The sequence below is a fragment of the Trachypithecus francoisi genome, unplaced genomic scaffold (genome assembly GCF_009764315.1).
Source record: "Trachypithecus francoisi isolate TF-2019V2 unplaced genomic scaffold, Tfra_2.0 Lachesis_group15, whole genome shotgun sequence".
NCBI classification, from domain to species: Eukaryota; Metazoa; Chordata; class Mammalia; order Primates; family Cercopithecidae; genus Trachypithecus; species Trachypithecus francoisi.
This window is the reverse complement of record NW_022681460.1, coordinates 27,308,600-27,330,066: the sequence shown is the minus strand read 5'-3', so window position 1 is coordinate 27,330,066 and position 21,467 is coordinate 27,308,600. Positions and strand designations below refer to the sequence as shown.

At 34.7% G+C, this 21,467-nt stretch overlaps 1 protein-coding gene across 1 annotated transcript; it reads right to left on the bottom strand.

Annotated features, from left to right (window-relative positions):
* Positions 1 to 218: 218 nt before the first annotated feature.
* CUNH6orf58 (chromosome unknown C6orf58 homolog) lies at positions 219 to 18,223 on the bottom strand. Its single transcript, XM_033236531.1, has 6 exons — positions 17,917 to 18,223; positions 16,626 to 16,712; positions 14,932 to 15,116; positions 14,092 to 14,192; positions 1,750 to 1,988; positions 219 to 489 (listed from the first exon to the last, which is right to left on the bottom strand). The coding sequence occupies exons 1-6, from the start codon at positions 18,215 to 18,217 to the stop codon at positions 410 to 412; spliced, it is 993 nt and encodes a 330-aa protein (XP_033092422.1). The 5' UTR covers positions 18,218 to 18,223; the 3' UTR covers positions 219 to 409.
* Between the last annotated feature and the right edge of the window lie 3,244 nt (positions 18,224 to 21,467).

The window sequence follows — 21,467 nt, the reverse complement described above, 5'->3', positions numbered from 1 at the left end:
TATTTTATTTCAAAATGATCTGTATTTTGTTTATAAATCAGCAATATATATTAGTCTAAATGTCATGAAATTTGATGATAGGATAACAACAAAAGAGCTACATAAGTTTAGTATGTTTGTTAATTTCTCAGTTTTTTTGGTAGCATAATACAGTATACTTTTATCTTAAACATGTTCATTATTAATGAATTTTAAAATCATGAGCAAAATTATCACTATTTTAATTTGAATGCATTTAAGTTTTTAATATGTGTACAAGATCTTAACAAATAAGCATAAATCAAAAACATCAGAAATAATAAAACTACATGGTCACGATTACATTAATTTTTTGAAATTACTGATTGTCAAGTTAGAGTTTTTCATTTTTAATTCATTAATCATTTCCTGAAGTTTCAAGTTAAATGTTTCAGGAGTTATTTCCGTAAATTCTAGAGCTAGATTCCGAATGACCTCTAGATACATTAGATTTTTCTGTACAAAGATAACCTGTAAAAGATACAAAATTATTACATGTAAACTTTTGCAAATTTTTTAAAGTACCTTTTGGCAATATATGGCTCATAATTTTATTTCATTTCCTTTCTACTAATTTAGGGGTAAAATCATAAATTATAGAAAGAAAAGTAAACATGGCATGTTATTCATCACATTATTGGCAATACCATTTGGCAATATCTGACTTACCAACTTTATTTCATGTTCTTTCTATGAATTTGGTGGTAAAATAATACATTATGCAAGAAAAAATATATATAAAATGTCATTGTTATATTATTGGTAATAACTAATAATAACACTAAACATCTATTAAACAGAATAAATTGGATCAACTCATTTTTGGGAAAAAACTCCAAGAAAAACTTTCACAGAGTGAAGGGGACTTGCTCTGCTACTCACTCACTGTGTGAAGGGAAGCTTCCTACTGACAGAGAATGCCACACTAGAACCAAAAGGAAAACTTCAATTGTATGAAGTCTATAAAGTGTTTGGATGTTTTTGTTACTCTAACTGATGCAGAGGTTTTTTTTACAACATAGGTTTAATTTATTCATGTTTAATTTCCTCCATTTTTATCTTTCAGACTCGATGTTTTTGCTTTGAAAAACATTAATAATATAATTATGTTTTAAGTTTGGCTCAATGCTTCAGTGCATGTATAGCAAATGGGAATGATATAGTCACTTTCAAACTGGTAGATAAAGAATCCTCTGGGTTTTTTTTTACTCACTAGAAGATCCAGCATTTGAAGGGCTGGAATAAAATCCTTCTTCCATGACTAATAGTATTGGATCAAGGGAACTCAGGTAAGCCAAATTGCTAGTAATTTCATTAATCATGGCAGATTTTCTCTTGAAATGTCTTAACTTTCTTTAAGAGCAAAGTAGAAAGTGTTTTTGTTGTTGTTTTTTTTTTTTTAAAAAAGATCTGATGATCAAAATAAGGAATATATATCAGTATGTAGAACAACAAAAAAAAATGTTTAAGTTGATTTGCCAACTTCAAGTTTCAACATGGTCTCCAGATGAAAGGACAGGCCATATGTAAGAGGATTAAAATGTGTGCTCATTAAATGGTTCTATATATCAAGAGTGATTATTGCTAAAGGAATAGAATGGATACCCACAGGAAATCATAACTTTATTTTTGGAGTGCTGTAATGTTTATATCACTGATTTAATTATTATTTCCTCCTCTACTGTTTCAACATAATATTGATTTTTAAAAGTATTCTTTTAAGGTTCTTACCTGTAGATTTATCCACATTGCCAAGCACATTTAGAAGAAACAGGACTACATTCTGAAAAGCAGTAAAGTCACTGATGAAAGGGGCTACATCAGTATTAAGAAGAATTCGCGGTGGCAGCCCCTTCTGGAACTCAGATATTCTAATCAAGGTTGTAGGAAAGAGGACTGCAGCTAAATGATCCACAGCCAGTACCCAACTTCTCTCAAAATGTGCTTCTGTTTGAGAATAATAATCATATCTAAAAGACAAATGGAAAAGTACTTAATTATAATTAGTCACCTCAGAATTTCAACCTCATTGCCTTCAGAAAAAATTGGTTCCTGCCAACAAACTAAATTCATAATTTTATAATTTAGAAAATAGGATTGATAATGTGATGACTTTATTCCATCTCTCAGGAGGTGTGAAGATGGCTCACTAAACTTCTAAATCTAGAAAGAATCATCTCATTAATTGTTTACATTTTACATTGCATTTTATCTTCTTTAATTCAGCACATTATACTTGAATACCACCTAATAACCAAAAGTAAGGCATTTTTAAATTATACTCTTTGCCAATGTAGAGATAAATATCAAAGGTCTAAAGCAAAAATTTTGCTAGACTCAAATACCCTTTGTGAAACTGTTGATTTCTTGAAGCCATGGGATCCTAGAAACATTGAGCTTTCTAGAAAAAAAGATGTCTGATTTTTACTATCTAATTTCCAAATAATTGACATTTTCTACCACAGGAAGCCTCCGGTAGAAAAAAAGCCTCTGTAATTGTTAGAAAAGACTCTGTAATTATTACAAAAGCCTCTGTATTTTTCCCCATAATAGGTGAGAAAGTTTAGTTTCTCCTAAGAAATGGGGACAAATAATTACAATGGAAAGATTAAAGGTATATTCAATAGTTTTAAAACTATAATAAGTCACATCTGTTTCTACAGCTGTCTAAGCATGCTGAACAACTTGTAGTTTTGCAAATAGACTTGGTTTCCCTGAGACGTTGTATACTCACCATGTGGTTTACCAGGTACATTCTGTTTCAAGTCTCATCATAGATATTATGTTCTTCACAAAGCTTTCCAGCCCACCTGAGGTGGAATCTACCACTTTCTTCTCTTCTATATTCCCATAACATCATATCATCCACATATTTGAAGATTTTTTCTCTAGTTATTTCTATTATAATGTCTAGAAATTAGATTATCTGATTTTATTTTGACAGCAATATAGAAAGGATCCATTAAACAGAAGGTGCTTGCATTATGCTTATTGAGATTAAAGAAACTATAACATAACCCAGATAATACCCATTGTCTGTTTGACTCCCATGCTTGTGGGATCCTCCCTGCTCTATACTTGGAAGTGGTAGGGTGGGCAGGGTTGGATTGTTGATGACAGAAGCGTTTGGTCTGGATTCAATTCCCCTTGATACATTACAGTCACCCACCAAGCAAAGATGAAAGGAAATGTGAAGTCATAAAGATTTTGAGGGCCACAGAGCTCTACTAACAATGTACTAAACAAATTGGAAGTAAGTCAGAATCACTGGGAGAGAAGAGATGAGGGCACCAGTTCAATACACAGAAATCACAAGAGCAGTGAAGAAATTCAATAATAAACTCTTCAAATGCATCAGTTGAATGATTTGTTGATCAGTTCACTTAATGATCAGATAGAATGTAGTCCCTAAAGAAAGAATGAAAGTACGCTTGAAATCGTTCACATAAAGTAGAAGCACAGGTATACATAAGTCAGCCAATCTGAGGATACAGAGCCACAGAGTTTTATTTGAGTATATGCAAGCTACAAAATATTCAGTATTGTCTCAAGTAAATACTCCTTAATATATATTTACCTAAAGAAAGTAACTGATGAGCTTTTAGAGTTATTTCACAGCATGTAATAGATTGCAACCATAGCCCCAGTTCTTTACCAATCCCTACAATTCTGTCTTCTGCTATGTAACTTTCAGTACTGGTTCTTCCTACATTAGGTGACAGGCAGAAATTCCCACTCCTGACTCAGTCATGTAACTTGACAAAAAAATATAATAGTAACTAGTTTGACATAGCATAAACTTGAAATGCATTTTCACAATTTGATTATTCTTTCTTGCAATTCTGCCATCACTATGGAAAACAACCAGGCTTGTCTGATGTAGAAGGAGTCAGGGAACAGAGCTGAGCTTCCCCAGTCATCCCTGCTGTAGCCAATCAAAATCAGCCAACATGAGAGTGAACCCGGGAAAGACCAGCAGAGCTGCTTATTTAAATCCCAGACATCTGAGCAATAAACACAGTTGTACAACACTGAAGTTTAGTGGTTGTTGATTGGGCTGCTTTCTTTCAAACAAAGCTAACTTAACTCAGGGCCACACACGTAGTAAATTGCAGGGCCCTGTTTTAAACCCTGTCAATCTATCTGCCTTTAAAACCCATGTTCTTTACTACTGCTTTTTGTCATGGTGATAATAGTTACTTTATATTGAATATTTCTCATATGCCAGTAGTACATTAAGCGTAACTTATGGATTTCTTAATTAATCCTCAAAATTGTGCTATGTGGCATGTATTATTGTTATTGCTATTTTAAAAATAAGAAAATTGAGTTTCTCCCAGTTTGAATTCCTAGGTCAAAAGAGCCAGGATTTAAAACTCAGGTCTGTGTAACTTCAAAGCAAGGCGTCTTAATTTGTACACTATTACTTCATTTCAAGGAACAATCATTAGCCTTGAATCTTGTAATATGAATTCATAGACCTTGATAAACCAGACCTCGTAAATAGGTAGATTAACAAATCAGAGCACATAAGTGGGCATTTGAAATCTTCCATAATAATCATATTAAAAGATTTACCTTTCACCAATATAAGGCTTTGAAACTATTCAAATTGCCTGAGGAACTATTATTAAACTTTCAGTGAGGTGAATTAATAGAAAATATGTATTTTTTGCTTTATTAATAGTGCACCTATATATAAATTTATCCATAACACAAAATTTTATTATATTCTGAACTGATCCCAATTAAAGAGACAATAGAAGGGAATTTTTAGGTAAAGGAGTTTTTTAGTAAAAATGCTGTTTTTAACAAATACTTGTACTTTTGCAACCTACCAAATCTCCATTAAAATGGCAGAAGAAATAAAATCAGAACACATGAGGAACAAGATTTGTTGGAAGCTGGAAATTGAAAAGAACTAGTTGAAAAGATTTAATAGAATCAAGAAAACTAAATTTTAAGCAACCAGAGAGGAAAACAGAAAAATAATGCCGATATAATTTGTAGAATTCTCCTCGATTTAAGTCTGAGTAATACCCTCTGGGTGAAAGGAGATTGCTAAAATCAGGGAGATTAAAAGACTTTAAAGAAGCAATCATATACAAAGATTTCCTTCCAGATTTCAAATAATAGGTAACTACCACTGCTCGCCCTGGAAAGAGTAGAACAGAGGGTCCTTGCACTGTGTGAACTAATCATGGTCGAAGGTAGGAACACCACCTTGGATACAGGGGATATAAGTGGAAATCACATACTGAATGCAAAGACGCCCTCCCCTCGCTTCTTCATTCTCTCTTGACTTTCAATAATACTAACAACCAGTCCTTGACTTCTGAAGCAGGTGAAAGTGTCTCTCTGGAAACTGGGTGAGCTCAAGAGAAAAGACTTGAACTTATTGGAACCATAGTGTTGAGACAGCCAAATGCCTAGGTAGATAAAAAGGGGACCCCAGAGAATCTCCAACCTGCCCCACAAGTGTTTACATCAGATGCTTTTGTGCAGATGAGGGAACCTGCCCAGGGCCTTGTCTGAGCATGCCCACATACTCACTGGCGGCATGGGGTGGAGCCACAGGGAATTTGTGTAAGGGGAAGAGCCTACTCTTTTCACCTGGAGTGGTGGCCTGGTATCCAAACTGTGAGGTAGGAAACCTGCTAGCTAGCAGGACTCTCTCTTGGTTTGCTGAGAGTAATTTTTCCTTTTTCCTTTTTGCCCCATAAATTCCATTCCCCTCACCCTTCAAAGCCTCTGTGCCTGACTTTTCCTGGTTGTGTGACAAGAACCCATTTTTTTTCTACAACAGTGTCAATATTTAAAAGGTTACCTAAACAACCCAGCAAGATTACTTGAGAGGTATGTTCTTAGTTGAAAACTTCCACTCACCACTCACACAGTCAGGTCTTCGAAGTGATTCTTTTTTTTTTTTTTTTTTTGAGACAGAGTCTCGCTCTGTCTCCCAGGCTGGAGTGCAGTGGCGCGATCTCGGCTCACTGCAAGCTCCGCCTCCCGGGTTTACGCCATTCTCCTGCCTCAGTCTCCCAAGTAGCTGGGACTACAGGCGCCCTCCATCACTCGTGGCCAGTTTTTTGTATTTTTAGTAGAGACGGGGTTTCACTGTGTGAGCCGGGATGGGATGGTCCCGATCTCCCGACCTCGTGATCCGCCCGCCTCGGCCTCCCAAAGCGCTGGGATTACAGGCCTGAGCCACCGCGCCCGGCCCCTAAGTATTTCTTTTTAAATTTGAGTAGACAGTCAAGTATTACCAGATACCTGAGGAAAGCCACTAACATGAATGGAGATACCAACACAAAATAGACCTCCAGCAACCCACAGAAGCACCAAGTGACCAAGCAAAGGTCCTTTCCAGGGCTCATTATGCTCATTGAACCCCTGCACCCACTCACCTGCATGCTCCCCGTCCCACAGGGCAGTTGAACATGGTGGCAAAGTAAGGAGGCCACACCCCTGCTACAAGTCCTGCAAAGTGGTCCAGGGAGCTATCCCATCTCAATAAGATCTGTTTTGGTCTATATGTTTATGTATGTCTGTATGTATGATATATATGTGATATTTTTCTATTTCCTTATGATAGTGCCAAACTTACACTCTTACAGCAACTGGGGTTATGGGTGAGTTCTTTCTTAGATTCAAGCTCCATGAACTTGTGTTTTAAGCTCTTTGAATTCATTTGAGCATTTTTTTGATCTGGACCATATTTAAAAGTCCTGACAGAAACAGGAGTGGGTCCTATAGGGAGGCCTCAGGTGTCTGACTGGGTCAGACAGAAACTGGACTGCATTCAGTAGGTAGGTCTCATTACCAAAAGATAGGAAATCATGAGTTCATCAGGATACAAAGATTCTGGAACTCCTCCATCTGGAACTTCAGCCAATTTAATGTTAAAAAAAATAAAAAATAAAATAAAAAGAACTATGGACCCAGAAGTTATGCTTTTCTAGAGAAATGGGTGAATCTTACCAAAGGTTAGTTAGAATTACAGTGGCCACAGTGAGGAAACTCCTTACAAAATGCGAACAGGTGCTTGTCTTCATAGTTACAACAGCTCCCAGGTACCAAGAGGGCAGGATGTAAAAGTCTGTCACCCTGACTTTTCACTGAGCTGGTTAACACTTAATCATCCGTGGGCAGTAACTGCTGAAAGAGCATTAATTGTAACACACCCCTAGATGATGCCATTAGGCCAGAGCCCAAAAGCACTTGCCCCAGCCTCCAGCCCTGGCACCCACTCACCTGCATGTACCCCATCCCACAGGGCATTTGAACATGATGGCCAAGTAAGCAAGTCACACCCCTGTTACGAGTCCTGCAAAGGGGTCCAGGGAGCTCTCCCATCTCAATAAGATCTGTTTTGGTCTATATGTTTATATATGTCTGTATGCATGATATATATGGGATATTTTTCTATTTCCTTATGATAGTGCCAAACTTAAATTATGAAAGAGCTGTATTTGACTCAAGGAAAATAAGTGCCTATATAATTTAAGTATTATTTTGGAAAAACAAGAACTAACCCAAATGCTTTGCACATTTACATTACTACAGTAAACCTGGTAGAAAAAAATAAGCTTTTTTTCTCTATATTCTCTATATTCTATATTTTTTCTCTATTTTTCTCTATATTCTCTTATTCATCTCTATATTACAAAATTTGTCAGACAAAAAAATAAGCTAATCACTAGCTGATTAACGTTTGATTTTTATGAGCCATTCAAACATAATTGTTAAAAACAGTTAAGTTAAATGGACATAAGCAAGATAAAATTCCCATGTGAAAGATGTCCTTCCTATACCAACATTTTTTTCTTAACAGCCTTATCATTGAGAATGGAAAGTTGAGGCTGAGGGAAGTATATACAAACAACAATTTAATTCTCAGGCCCAAAAAGAAAAAAACTGAAAAATAGTGCCAGCAAAAAGAGTCAAACAAATATTTGAAGGGATTTATTCTGAGACAAATAAGAGTGACCGTGGCCCATGACATAGCCCTCAGGAAGTCCCAAAAACATGTGCCCAAGGTGGCTGGGGTGCAGCTTTGTTTATATGTTTTAGAGAAGCATGAGACATCAATAAAATACATTTGAGAAATACGTTTGTTTGGTCCAGAAAGGCGGGACGATTTGAAATAGGGGGGTGGGGATGGATCCAGGCTATAGGAAAATTTAAACATTTTCTGGTTCGACAATTGTTTGAGTTTGCCTAAAGACTTGGGATTAATGAAAATGTTCAAGTTAAAATAAAAGAATGTGGTGACTACGGTACTTTTGATGTCTCATGGTGGCTGCTTTAGAGAAAATAGATGACAAATATTTCCTATTCAGACCTTTAAAAAGTGCTAGACTCTCAGTTAATCTCTTCAGGACTGGGAGGGCCTGGAAGAAAAAGATCTAGCTATGTTAACAGAGACTCTTTACAAATGCAAATTTCCCCCACGAAGGACAGCTTTGCAAGCCATTTCAAAATACGGCAAAGAAACATATTTTGGGGTAAAATATTTTGTTTTTCTTCTTTGTCACATATGCCGTAGTCATGTTGGAAAGTAAGTCATGATACATAGGGTTAAATAGAACCCATCTGATGACAATTCATGGTTCGTAGGGAATGACTCCCCAGACCCCTTAGGTAGGAATTTGGGCAAGATTTTAAAAAATCAAAGCTTAGTCTTCAATAGAGATAATATTTTGCCTCTTCTACAGTTTTTTATTGCAGAGGAACCAAAGGTATTTGGGATGGTTAATAAGCGTATTTTGTGCCACACTGACAAATTCACCAGGAGAAAACACATGCTTCTGGAAAGTATAATTCATAGATTTATTAGTCTACAGATTACTGGTACAACAGTTCACAATTGCTTGTTTCCTAGTGTTCACTGGAAATTAAGGTTAATAGGAGTCAAGCTTCTTAATTATATATAATTGAAATAGTTAGAAATAAGGAAAACAAAGCTATATGCAAGTAGACAGGTAAAATGTGCTTTTGGTAAGAAAAACTATAATATATGAGGATGTTTTGTTTTGTTCAAGAAACAGAAGAGCAAATTTTATCCTGGTATAGAATGACCTGTTGTTCCAAAATGAGAAGAGAAGAAGTATAGGACAAAGATTGAATGTATAAGAAAGTTATAAAAGGTTTGTGAAAGATAAATCTTGTGAAAAAACTTGTGTTGATCAAGTTGGCTAAAATTAGAAGAGAATTATTTATATGGTTTTCTAAAAATTGAGCATTAATATCAAAGGTACACTGATGCAAAATTAGAATTTATTTCCTTGCGTTAAGCCAAGGTTTTCTTGGAGTATTGGTCTGTTCTTAGTAGGACATTGTGAAAAGTTTTTCTTTACCCTTGAAGTAATTGTCCTAGAAAACAAAGATTCTGCATTTTACTAAGATAATTTCCTGTGCTTCATGTTGTCTTCATTAGGTTTTTTGATCATTTAAACAACTGAGTCCTCTCTATAAAAGATCGAAGGTTTTTCTATAACTGTAATTTTTCTGTGTTTGCCTTTAAAATCTTTAAATTATCACTCTGGTTAAAATGGATGACTATTAATATTTAAAAGTGGTCTGTGATCCTATTTTATCAAGTATTTTAAACCTTTGATATTTTTGGCAAGCTTCCGAAATTCTAAATCAAGTATTTTTATTGACTTCAAATTAACTTTGGGACTTTGCAGGTGGGCCTTTGGAACATCTCAAAAGGATATCCCTCCTTATAAAAAGAGAGATATTAAAGTAATTGGGCCTATTTGATAAATAATATGGAAAGCATTATCAAATAATAAGTAATGTTAAACCTTCTTTAAGTTGTATTTGTATGGATGTGTTATTAATATATGTTCCAGAAATTTTATGAAATTCCTAGAAATCGGATCATCCCATTGGACCGAATGAGAATTCCCAGAACTGTTACGAAGAGACTGATTGATTCATAAAACTTCTAACCCAATATCAAGTCGAACAAGAATTAATTGATTGCTATGAAAATGCTTTGGCAGATTTTCATGCTATGTCAGCCAGAAGTGAAGTTGTTTAGATAAGGAATTTGAACAAATATCATGAGATTGACTCAAGCCAAATTACCTTTGATAACCTATTTAGTAAGCAAGCTACTGACCTGATTTGGAAATACAAAACTGACTTTTTTTTTTTTTTGAGATGGAATCTCACTCTGTCACCCAGTCCCCAGTCTCTGGAGTGCAGTGGCGCAATCTCAGCTCACTGCAACCTCCGCCCCGGGTTCAAGCAATTCTTCTGCCTCAGCCTCCCCAGTAGCTGGTACTACAAGCATGCGGCACCATGCCTGACTAATTTCTGTATTTTTAGTAGAGATGGGGTTTCCCATATTGGCCAGGCTAGTCTGGAACTCCTGACCTCATGATCCGCCCACATTGGGCTCCCAAAGTGCTGGGTGTGCCAGTCAAAACTGACATTTAAAAAAATATTTTTAAAATATTAAATTTTTAATTTATAATATATAATATATAATAAATATACTGAAAATATATATAAATTCAATGTTAAATATGGACTCATGGAATGCACAGATGGCCTCCTAGTCCTTCCTGGGTCCTAAAAGCTTCCATTATTAAAAGCTCTATACTCATCAAGGGAGAGATAAAATAATCCAAATTATGAGGAACATATTGGTGGAGTGACTATTCTGAAATGAGGAAAATATTGGTGGAGTGACTATTCTTATCGCCAACATTTGGTTTGTTAAACTGATAATGCTGGTAATATAATAAAAACCTCAAGTGATACATTTTTGGCACATGTTGGATCATTTGAACACAGACAAATATATTTAATTCAATTGTCACCTTCAGTGCATATTTTCTGGTTTTATAGGTGTGTTTCTATGCAGGAAGGCTAATGCTATAACAATAGTGAGAAGGTTATTAGAAAGTGTTTTTATAGGGCATTGCTGAAAACATCTCTAGCAATATAGGTACTCATTTTACCAGAAAAGTTGTAAAACAGTTTAAAAAGGTATTAGAAACACAGTGGTATTAGACAAAGCTAACGGAATTTGTTGGATTGCATTGGTCAAAGGTCCTACTGATTGATAGCAATCAAATCCACTCCTGTAGGAAAAAACAGATTGACTCTGTGAAATAGTTATTGGAAGGCCTGTGTCTCTAATAATAAAACCTCATGTATCTCATGTTTTTCTAAACTCTGATATGACTCAAAATTGTGAGGCTTCAATGCATTTTGCCAAAGCATATTTTCACCAGATGAAAGAAGCCCTTTGTGGCCCACCAACTGATAACAACCAGATCATTCATGATCTAGAACCTAGAGATCAGTTCTTTTGGAAACAACACCAAAGAAAGACTGTCCTTGAACTCCATCAGAAAGGACCACACCAAGCTCTTTTTTGCAGCACAGCTTCAGGGATTTGAGTCTTGGATCCACATTTCTCAATTTGAGAGAGCCCTTCCAGACCCTTGGGACTGTACACCCACTGGAGACCTCCAGGTAAAGCTTACTAGGGATGTTTTTTTTCCCCCCAGAAGAAGATGGCATCCTTGATGTATACAGCTTTCCCAAAATCATGAATAAAATCTTTCCTCCTCTGTCAACATGAAGTCTTTTCTCCCTTTCCTTTTTGGCCCATGTTTCTTTTCTGTTTATACATGGCAATATGATGTGATAATGAAGATTTCATAATCAATTACTTCTGCATGGAATTTAAACTGAGTATTGCATATGTCATGTTAAACCTAAATCCTGACATGATCTTAGAGATACTCTGATTCATCCTGTAAGAAATTTCACTGATATTCCATGTGCAATATCTAGTTCTTTCTAAACAGCTAGACTTTTAGACAGAAATATTCAGACTGCCTGTTTAAATCTAACAGTAGGCAAAACCTATAATGAGAGTTTGGTAGTTAAATTAAGCCAGAATTGAATTTGAAAAACAAAAGGAAGACAATTTGACGTTTGTAGGCAAATTTATCACCCTAATCCTTTAGTTGTTAGTATCTTCTAACCATACATTGATTAAAAAATGAGGCCTTAGACAAATATTACTAATGCTGACTCACAATGCTGACTCATAAGGCACAAGGCATCTCAAACAGGAGACTATCTGTAGGGTTCTTCCGGAATATGTTTTTATTTGTGGAGGATTTAACAACCAACCACATATGTGGGCAAATCCATGTCTCAATAATTGCAAAATAAGGAGCCATTGGCAATTAAGAGATTCCAAGGGTACTCCTGTCACTCCATAACTGATTGGAAACTTGATATTGGTCTGCAACTCTTAATTTGAACTATGGAATAAAGAGGAGTTTACCAGCAGGTATGAATTCTTCTTTTTTTTTTTTTTTTTTTTCCTTTTGAGACGGAGCTCTGTCACCCAAGCTGGAGTGCACTGGCCAGATCTCAGCTCACTGCAAGCTCCGCCTCCCAGGTTCATGCCATTCTCCTGCCTCAGCCTCCCGAGTAGCTGGGACTACAGGCGCCCGCCACCTCGCCTGGCTAGTTTTTTGTATTTTTTAGTAGAGACGGGGTTTCACCGTGTTAGCCAGGATGGTCTCGATCTCCTGACCTTGTGATCCGCCCGCCTCGGCCTCCCAAAGTGCTGGGATTACAGGCTTGAGCCACTGCGCCTGGCCGAATTCTTCTTAATGGGTATTGTTGGGTAGAAAATTCCTTCCCTGGCTTTGTATAAATGTAAAGGAGGTTATGCTTAGAAATATGTCTCATGCATTAGTTACTATAGCTGATTCTACTGCAAAGGCTATAATTGTCCAGCAAACTTCTTTAGGTTTTCTTACTAAAGGCATATTAGGTAACCAGATTGCTTTGGACTACCTTTAGGGAGGAATATGTGCACTAGCTAACAATCCCTGCTGTACTTAAGTAAATTCATCAGGTAGGGTAGAAGCTCACTTGTAAGAAATCAGCAAACAAGCTAATTGGTTAAAACAAGTAGAATTTTATTCTGGCTTAATTATTTATATATTTGATTTATGTTGGTTCAATTGATGGATGGAGGCTCCTTCAGTCTCTTAGTATCAGCCTCCTGATAGCCATCATAATAGTCTCCCTGGCACACCTTAACATCCCTAGAGTCTTAAATCCTGTTATGCAGCTATTCATTCTGTCAAATGGTCTAACTAAAATTAGAATAATGAAAACATAAAGAGAACATAAAAAACCAGTCAACTGTCCTCATGTGTGAACTGTGAATTCCATACTGATACCAAATCAATCAATGATGAAAGTGACAGAGAGTAGTGTCAATGTCCAAGGTTTTGGTCAACCTCTCAAAATTGAGAGGCAGACCAAAAGGTGGGGAATTGTTAAATTAAGTTTGGTCTAAAATTGCCACCATATGTAGCAAATTGCAACTTAATGTAGTTTGTAAACAAACTGCAACCGAACTTAAGAGTATTTTCTTGTAACAAATATGAGTCTCATCAAATCATGGCAGCTGAGCTTCAGCCAATCACAGGTTGCCAACTGATCAAACCATGCCTATATAAGGCAAATTTCTCATCACACTATGTCCAAATAAGGCAAATGCTGAGCTGTAACCAATCAAAGTGTTTCTATATGTCACTTTCTTTTTCTGTCTATAAATACTGCCTGCCCACATCACTGGGTGAAGAAGCTCTCTGAACGTCTACTGGTTCAGGATGATGCTGATTAATGAATCATTCATTGCTTAAGTGAATTCTGCCACATTTATCTATCTACAGTTTTTCTTGTAACAATGTCTATGATTAAATAATAAAGGTCATCTACATATTTATATTTTATTTTGTCTTCTACAATTAGGAAAATGTGTTGCCTGTTGCTTGTTTGTTTGTTCCTTCATGCAAGGCTTTTTTTCTCAAAATTTTCCCTTTCTTCATAAAACACCTTTTTAAGCCTGATCAAGTTAAAATATTTACACATCCTCATTATAATCTCCAATGGTTAGGCTTATTATTTAATATAAAGATTGAAAAATACTCTAGAAGAAGAAAAATATATAAATAATGCCCAGAATTACTTAGCATATTAAATAAAGATACTTTAAAGAGACATTCTTACCTGTCTTCAAAACTTTTGATAGTATCTGCCAAGGTTGAAGTATGCGCAGCCCATAAGTACTTCAACAGATCATCAAACTTACTAAAAGGTGACTGCAAATACTAAGGTAAAGAAGTCAAATGTATTAATATTTAAGCAACTATACAATACTTCTCCCTGAAATTTAGTCATGTTCAGATATATAATTTAGCAATATTCTACATAAAAGAAGAATTTTATTTCTAAGTAAAAATATGTATATGGCCTTAATGTCTAACACTCGTTAAAGGACACAAAAATATTCATTAGTTTTAATAATAGCATATGCATCTATAAGTATTGAACTTCAAGTATTTTCAGACTTTATATTTTATACGATCATAAGGTCTTTATTTTTTCCTATTAACCCTGCTAAAATTACCATAAAATCATGAGTAACAAAAATATCTTATTAAAATGTTTCATTAGATCTGAACTAATGCAATAATCTACTAAAGTACTAGTAAATATATCTTTTCTTCATTGATTTTAGTCAAATTTCTTCTAATATCCTAGTGGACATGAAGATTCAATTAATCAGAATACCCTCTTCACCATTCAGCCAAATATCCTGTATGCTCACCATTTTTTATAATGTATTTGAGGCAAGAAGAATGGATAGATTTATGTTAATGCTGTATTGAGGCAGTAGGTGTTAATTATTCATAACACTTTACCATACAATATATTATTAATATACATGCATAGCAATTTACATTTGCATACTAAGGAAAATATTATGCAATGCACAAAAAAATCCTAGATGAAATGATCGGACAAAATAAATCCTCTTCCTATCTCCTAAGATTATAAAGAAGGAACCTGGTAAAAGGTGTTCCACTTGTTCATTGTCTCAAGGAAAGATGAACGACAACTAGAAACATCATAACAAAACTTCCTCTCATTCTTGGGTGGGGGCAAAAGTCTGACTTGGTCTGATGATATCCCCATTATACCAGAATCAACCGCAGCAAGAAAGGGTAATGAAGACAGAAAATAATTCAAATCTGTAAGAACAAAAGATTTATTATTACCACAAGCACTAACAAATTTCAAAGATAATATTTTTAAGGAAGGTATAAGTCATTAAAAAAATTCACAAACCCAGAAACATGATAAAAGCTAAACACTAGGAAAAAAATATTGAGCAAAAATCCCCCTAAGGGTCAAATACATAACTTTGATTGTGTTTCTGTTAATAACCCCATAATCATAAATATATAACATGTTGGGTAAAGTAGTTGACTATGATATTTTAAAACAAAAAGTAATTTTAATGGATTTCATAATAGTCACTTTTCAAAGTATTAAGTAGAAATGGAAGAAAGTTATCAACTTTTCCTCAGAATGGTACAAAACCTCTTGTTAACAGTTTTATTGTGAATTGTATTTGTAGTTTTCTCTAAAATATTTTAACATGATTATAGCTTTGGTAAATGAATGTTTTCTATTTTATATATGTAAATTTAATTTGTAACCATGATATAACTACATTTTTATCTTATTTTATGCCTTTAAAGCAAAAATTTTGGATAAGTTTTGACAATAGATCATTGGATAATTGGACTGACAATCAAAGAAGACTATTTTTACATTTTTAAAAATTTTACCTATGTATAACCTATTCCAGCAGACTCAGATATTTTCATTAGTTGGATATTAGGCTCATATTGATTTCCACTAGAAATCAGTGACATAGAATATTTCATCCTAGACAGGCATTTGTGAATGGAGTCCTATGCCACAGTGTAGCTGGCTAATCCTCCAAACTACTAAACCAATCTAAGAATAACAAACTCTGAATTCTAGTTCTGTGGCCACTACTATTTGTGGGTCTTTTAAAAGAACAATTACGGGTAGTAAGAGGAAAATGCTTAAGGATACATATGATGTGTGTCGCTCTGAAAAAGTGAAATTTAATGTGGTCATGTTTCTAACTATTGGGAAATACCTCTAAGGATTTGTGGTATAAATTGTTTTCATTACTAAAGTATAAAATTAAATGAAAGAATTAGAAAATACCTTCTGGTTATTTTAGCATTAAAGTATATGATTAAAGCCTGAGATTACTGATTGGTATAATGAATTGCAGTAGGTATTAATCTCTGGCATGTTTATAGGTTTCAATATTAACCACATCTGGTCTGAGCAAAATGAAAAAGCATCATTTGTCTTGATGTCTCACTTCTTAGCATTCCTTATTCTGGAGATTCTTTGTCATCAGTTGGACCTCCCACCTAACTGCCAGAACTGGCCCCTCAGAGGCCATTGCTTTTGCAGAATCTTATTTTCGTCATTCTGAGAAAAGCTGGGTATGTCCTAAGGAATCACTATTGACATTGTGGCTGTTAAATCTCTTAATGTGACCTAAAGACCATAAGGTACATGATGAAATAGATTCCTTTTTAAAATAGGAAGAAGATTGTTTTAGTTCTGTCTCGGTCCCTAAGATTTTAGGTTTGAATGCTTTCTTTCAGGGAAGGTTAATATCTATTTTGCCACTTAAACGAACATACCAGCCCACCAACTGTCCACAGAGATGCACATATGATCTCCAGATTCATAGCCACAGTTTGTCTGTCGGGTTGGATCAGCTAATCTGCCTGGAGGAGAGAGGATGCACAGTTGTATTTATTATACACATTTTGGAACTGGCTGTAACTATTGCTTAACCACATAGATTTTGTTTGTAGATACAAAAGCATTTATTTCTGAATGATGTATGTTGGTATTCCCATCATTCTTTTCTATCTTTTATTTTTTAGACCCCAATAAATTTCTTTTCTTTTCCTTAACAATAACACAGTTTTCTACTTTTGAATTATAGGTCCTAAATATTATTTGCTTTTGTAAGGATTCTCTCTTCTATTTCCTCCTCTACCTCCTAATCGAAACTATGAAGCAACATGCATACACATAAAAAAAGATGGTCGAGAGTCAAAACAAACCCCTGCTCCACCATTCACTAGCTTGACTTTATCTAAATAACCTCTAATGCCTTAGTTTTCTCATCTACGACATGGGGATAATAATATTAACTACATTATAAGGTTGTGATGTGAGGTGAGAAAAAGCACCAAAAGTGTTTCACCTGTAATATGCATTATGTAAATATTAGAAAATAATCATTGTTTTTCTTCCAAATGAAATTGCTGTTTTCTTAACCTCTTTCTCACACACAATATTTTTTTATTGGCTGTGTTATCAGTGTGGACTGGGAAACAGGCACCACTCTTTCTCATGAGCTTCTATCAACCAGAACAAAAGTATCTTTCAATTCATGCATATTTTATCCCAAAATGTAACTTCTGTCTATACACTGTAAGGTACTTTATTTCCAAGAAGAAGCAAACGTTTTACAGAGAAAGATCCTCATGAACAATGTGATGATTCTTTATAACCTCTTATCATAATTAGAACTTTAAGAAATTCAAACTAATTTGACATCACTTTGTATATCCCCTTGACTGTTCAGTTCATCTTATTGCTTAGAAAGGAGTGTGGCATTTAGTAGAATTTCAATAAATATTTGTGAAATGCTCAATAGATGAGATGTGATGTCTTTTAACAGGTGATAACTATGTCTTATACCTCATTGAACTTTCTAATAATAACGCACAACCCACAAAAGAAGGATTTATGAGTAGGGAGAAGGATAGGTAGAAAAACAAAGATTATAAGGGAAAAGAGAGCAAGATAAAGAATCAATTTTTAAAAACATGGTAGGTTATACACAGAGTACAATTTCCCAAACACTTCTTAGGTCTACTGATAGATCATTACAATGAAAACAAGAGTCATTCTTACCTGTCCTATATTGCCAGCCATACTGCAGAGGCAATCCCCATAAAATATTTTGTTCATTTTCTGGTGCAAATTTTGCAAAATATCTAGCTGTCTGGTTCAACAGGATTTTATACATCCCCATTCTCTCAAGGTATACCCACGGATTAATAATGTACATGCTGTTCTCCACCCTGTAGTCACTGAGCTGACCAGGACTCTCCTTCCACAGAGGGGGCTCTATATCTGAGAGATTGGAAGTCCCTGCTAAAGAAGCAGAAAAGTAACCAACTAGTACATAAACCCAGGAAGGAAGAAAAGCCATTGTGCCAGAGCTGGGGACTGAGATTGTGGTAGGGCTTTTATTGGAGAATGGAGGAGGAAGTCATGATATTTAATTACCTGACTTTGCTTTTTTTTTTTTTTTTTTCCTGGATAGGGTGAAAATGTAGAGGAAATTGATGTATTAGCTAACACTTAGTATAATTATATTTTCCAGCCTCTTCAGTGTCAGAATACTGTGTCCGAACCTAAATAGAAGGTTAGGCTTGTTTATAATTTATCAACAAAAACCTTCCAGAAGTTTCCCAGGCTACATTGTGACTACAAAATACATCACAAATGGCTTTTGAAGCTTCCCTCTCATAAAAAGACTTTAACATATTTCATGGAAAATATTAAATAGCAGAAGATGGAAATATTAGGATTTATAATAATGTGCAAATGTGTAGTAGAAAATATGTGTGATCCAGCTGTAATACAACTTTCTGCTTCAAGAAAGAAGCTTAAAGAATATCTAATTAGCTCAATTCAATAGTGAAAGTCAGTCTACTGGGAAAAAAACCTGCTAGCTAATTCTTAATATCTATTTTTCATTCTTTATTAGTAAAAGAATCATAGAATTTTAGCTGGGAATATGGTTTCCCAGAATTAAGGCTAAATTTCCAGTTTTCTTTGCACAAGCAACCATGTGACTAAGTGTGGACCACAGAAATATAAAGAGAAATAGTGTCCACAGTTTCTGGGCCATGTCCTAAGATGGAGGGCACATGTCAATTCCTCTTCCCTTCCTCCATGTTGTGGTTTGGATTATTGATGTGATGGTTGAAATTCAATCCCGACACCTAAACACAAGGCACTATCTTAGGGATGAAAGAATGCAAAGTTGGCGGTGGCTTGAGTCCCAGAGAACTGTGGAGCCATGAGATGCCCCTGAATTCCTATATCTGAGTTTTGCCTAAGCAAGAAACACCCTGCTCTCTTGTTTCAACCACTGTTATTGAGGTTTTATTCACACATTGTCAAAATTCTTGCCTTATTAATAGGTAATGCATCTGAAAAGCTCAATTATTCACATAATTAGATCCATATGCTTCATAGTAGGTCAATGGTAGTGCTCGCTCCTGGCATGGTCCATATTAAACATCCTACAGCGTGATTCCACTCTTTTTTCCTGTCATATTATTTACCCAATAGCCATTTGATAATTAATAAATTTTCCAGAATATTAATATAAAAGGGAATGATAGGAATTGCTATTGTAGATGAAGAATGCAATCATTCTGGAATTTTAAAAGTATATTAAATCTTTATAAGAATAAATACATGAATATGTACTATAAGATATGTTTCTCTAAAACCAAATGCCAGATTGTTCTCAATGGAGAAATCTTAAGAGCACTCCCTTTAAAGTCAGAAATAAAGTAAAAATGACCACCAGCATTATAATCATTTAACTTTTGTTTGAGGATACCAAACAATAAAGTTAGTAAAGATAAATACATTAGAAGTATAAAATTGAGAATGAAGATGTGCTAGTACTTTTTTTATAGATGGCATGACAATGTTCAGAAAATATAAGAGAATAATCTGGAAGAGTAACTACAAAGAAAAAATTTACTAAAGTGGTTAAGAACTAAATTACTATATATAAATCAATAGCTTTTATATATAAAAGCAATTGGGAAATATAATAGATGAAATGGAAGAAAAGTCCACATTTTAATGTCAACAAAAGGGCCAACATATAAGTGTCTAATTATGATAGCTCTGTTTGGAAAAATCTTTAAGACTACAAAAAATTGAACAGTTTTAAAATCATACAATGTTTCTCAATAGACTAAACCTTATCAACATGTTAATTTAAAAATTTGTACAATAAATGAGAAATATTAATTAACAGGATTTTTAGACGTGTTTTCTAGAAAGATTTTTAGAACCACTGAGGCTAAAATTTGTCAAAAAAATAAATTGTGAAGAAAATAGAAAAACTCTAATAATAATGGATAATAATAGTGAAAGGAAACTTTCCATAACAGGTATTAGAAGATTATTACAAGCCCTCAAAAATTAAAGTAATACCCCACAGTCATTGATGTAATAGTGTAACCAGTTACTCGTTAAATAAAACAGAAATACTGAACTATATTGGAGAAAGATTTTAAACGAAGACCAAAATACAATGAGAATTTAATGAGGAGCTATACTGGAACTAGATCTAGACATTGCTTCTATGTCCACTGGTGGGGTAATTATTGGAATCCCCATATACAGTGGGAACAAAGTAAGAGTACATCTTGATGGAAAGATATTTGTTAAAGGTATAAAAGAAATAATGTCAATAGTAGCATCTGGATCTTCTCGTGCAAAATTATTAATAGAAGAGGAAATAAGTTAGACGCTTACAAACAAACCTCAAGTGAACATCAAACATATCATGGCATGCACTGATAGTCACATAACCTGATATTCACTGTTCTCTTATTTCTTTGTAAGAACACCCTTAATCCTTAGCACAACACAGTCTTCCTGGAACAGAGATTATATTAATTAGTCTCACTGCTTGATGTAGCTATGTGATAAAGCTGTGGCCAAATTGCTGAGTTGCAGCTTTCAAGAAATCTGCTTTATACATTGTCCTTTATTCTTTGTTATTTCTTCCTCTGCTGGCTGGAATGTAAATGTAACTAGAGACTGATGCTGTCTTAGATTATGAAGGAGCAAGGAAAGGTAGGAGAACAATAAAACAGAAGACTTTTGATTTCTAGTCTCTACAGCTCTAGATTGTCTGCTTCTGATTGCTGTCTCTACGAAAGAAATAAAATTTCAATTTAAGGCAATAATATATTTTTTGCTGGATTTGTACTGCTTGGAGAACCTAATCTGAACAGACATTCTAATTTTCTAACATTTCTGAACCTCATTTTTTCTTAACTATAAAGTAGAAATAGTGTTACATGCTCCTAAATCCACTAATTATAACTCCTTTTCAAGGTAAGCTTCTGATATTTGGGAAGATAATTTGTATTAGATATTGGATAGACAATTACATGTTTGAGTCACGCACATACAATTACTCAAACTCGAAAAGGTCAATGGGAAATAAATACTAATATCCCAATTTACCAATAATAGCTAAGACTTATCAGGGTTAAGGATTTACCCAAAATCACATACAGGTCCCAGATGAGAAAGCCTAATTTTGATCCCAGGCCTGCCTGATGTCAAAGCCAGGGCACTTGTAGGCTGTGTTGTATTGTGCCACAAAATAATGATGCAAATAACATTACAGGGAA

Bases quoted from the DNA above. Each gene is read 5' to 3' on its own strand.
- CUNH6orf58 (XM_033236531.1), bottom strand. From the start codon at position 18,217: ATGGCTTTTCTTCCTTCCTGGGTTTATGTACTAGTTGGTTACTTTTCT. The intron at 16,713-17,916 runs GTAAGAATGACT...TCTCTCCTCCAG, and splicing joins TGGCTGGCAATATAGGACAG to GCAGATTAGCTGATCCAACC. The intron at 490-1,749 runs GTAAGAACCTTA...TATCTTTTACAG, and splicing joins CAATGTGGATAAATCTACAG to GTTATCTTTGTACAGAAAAA.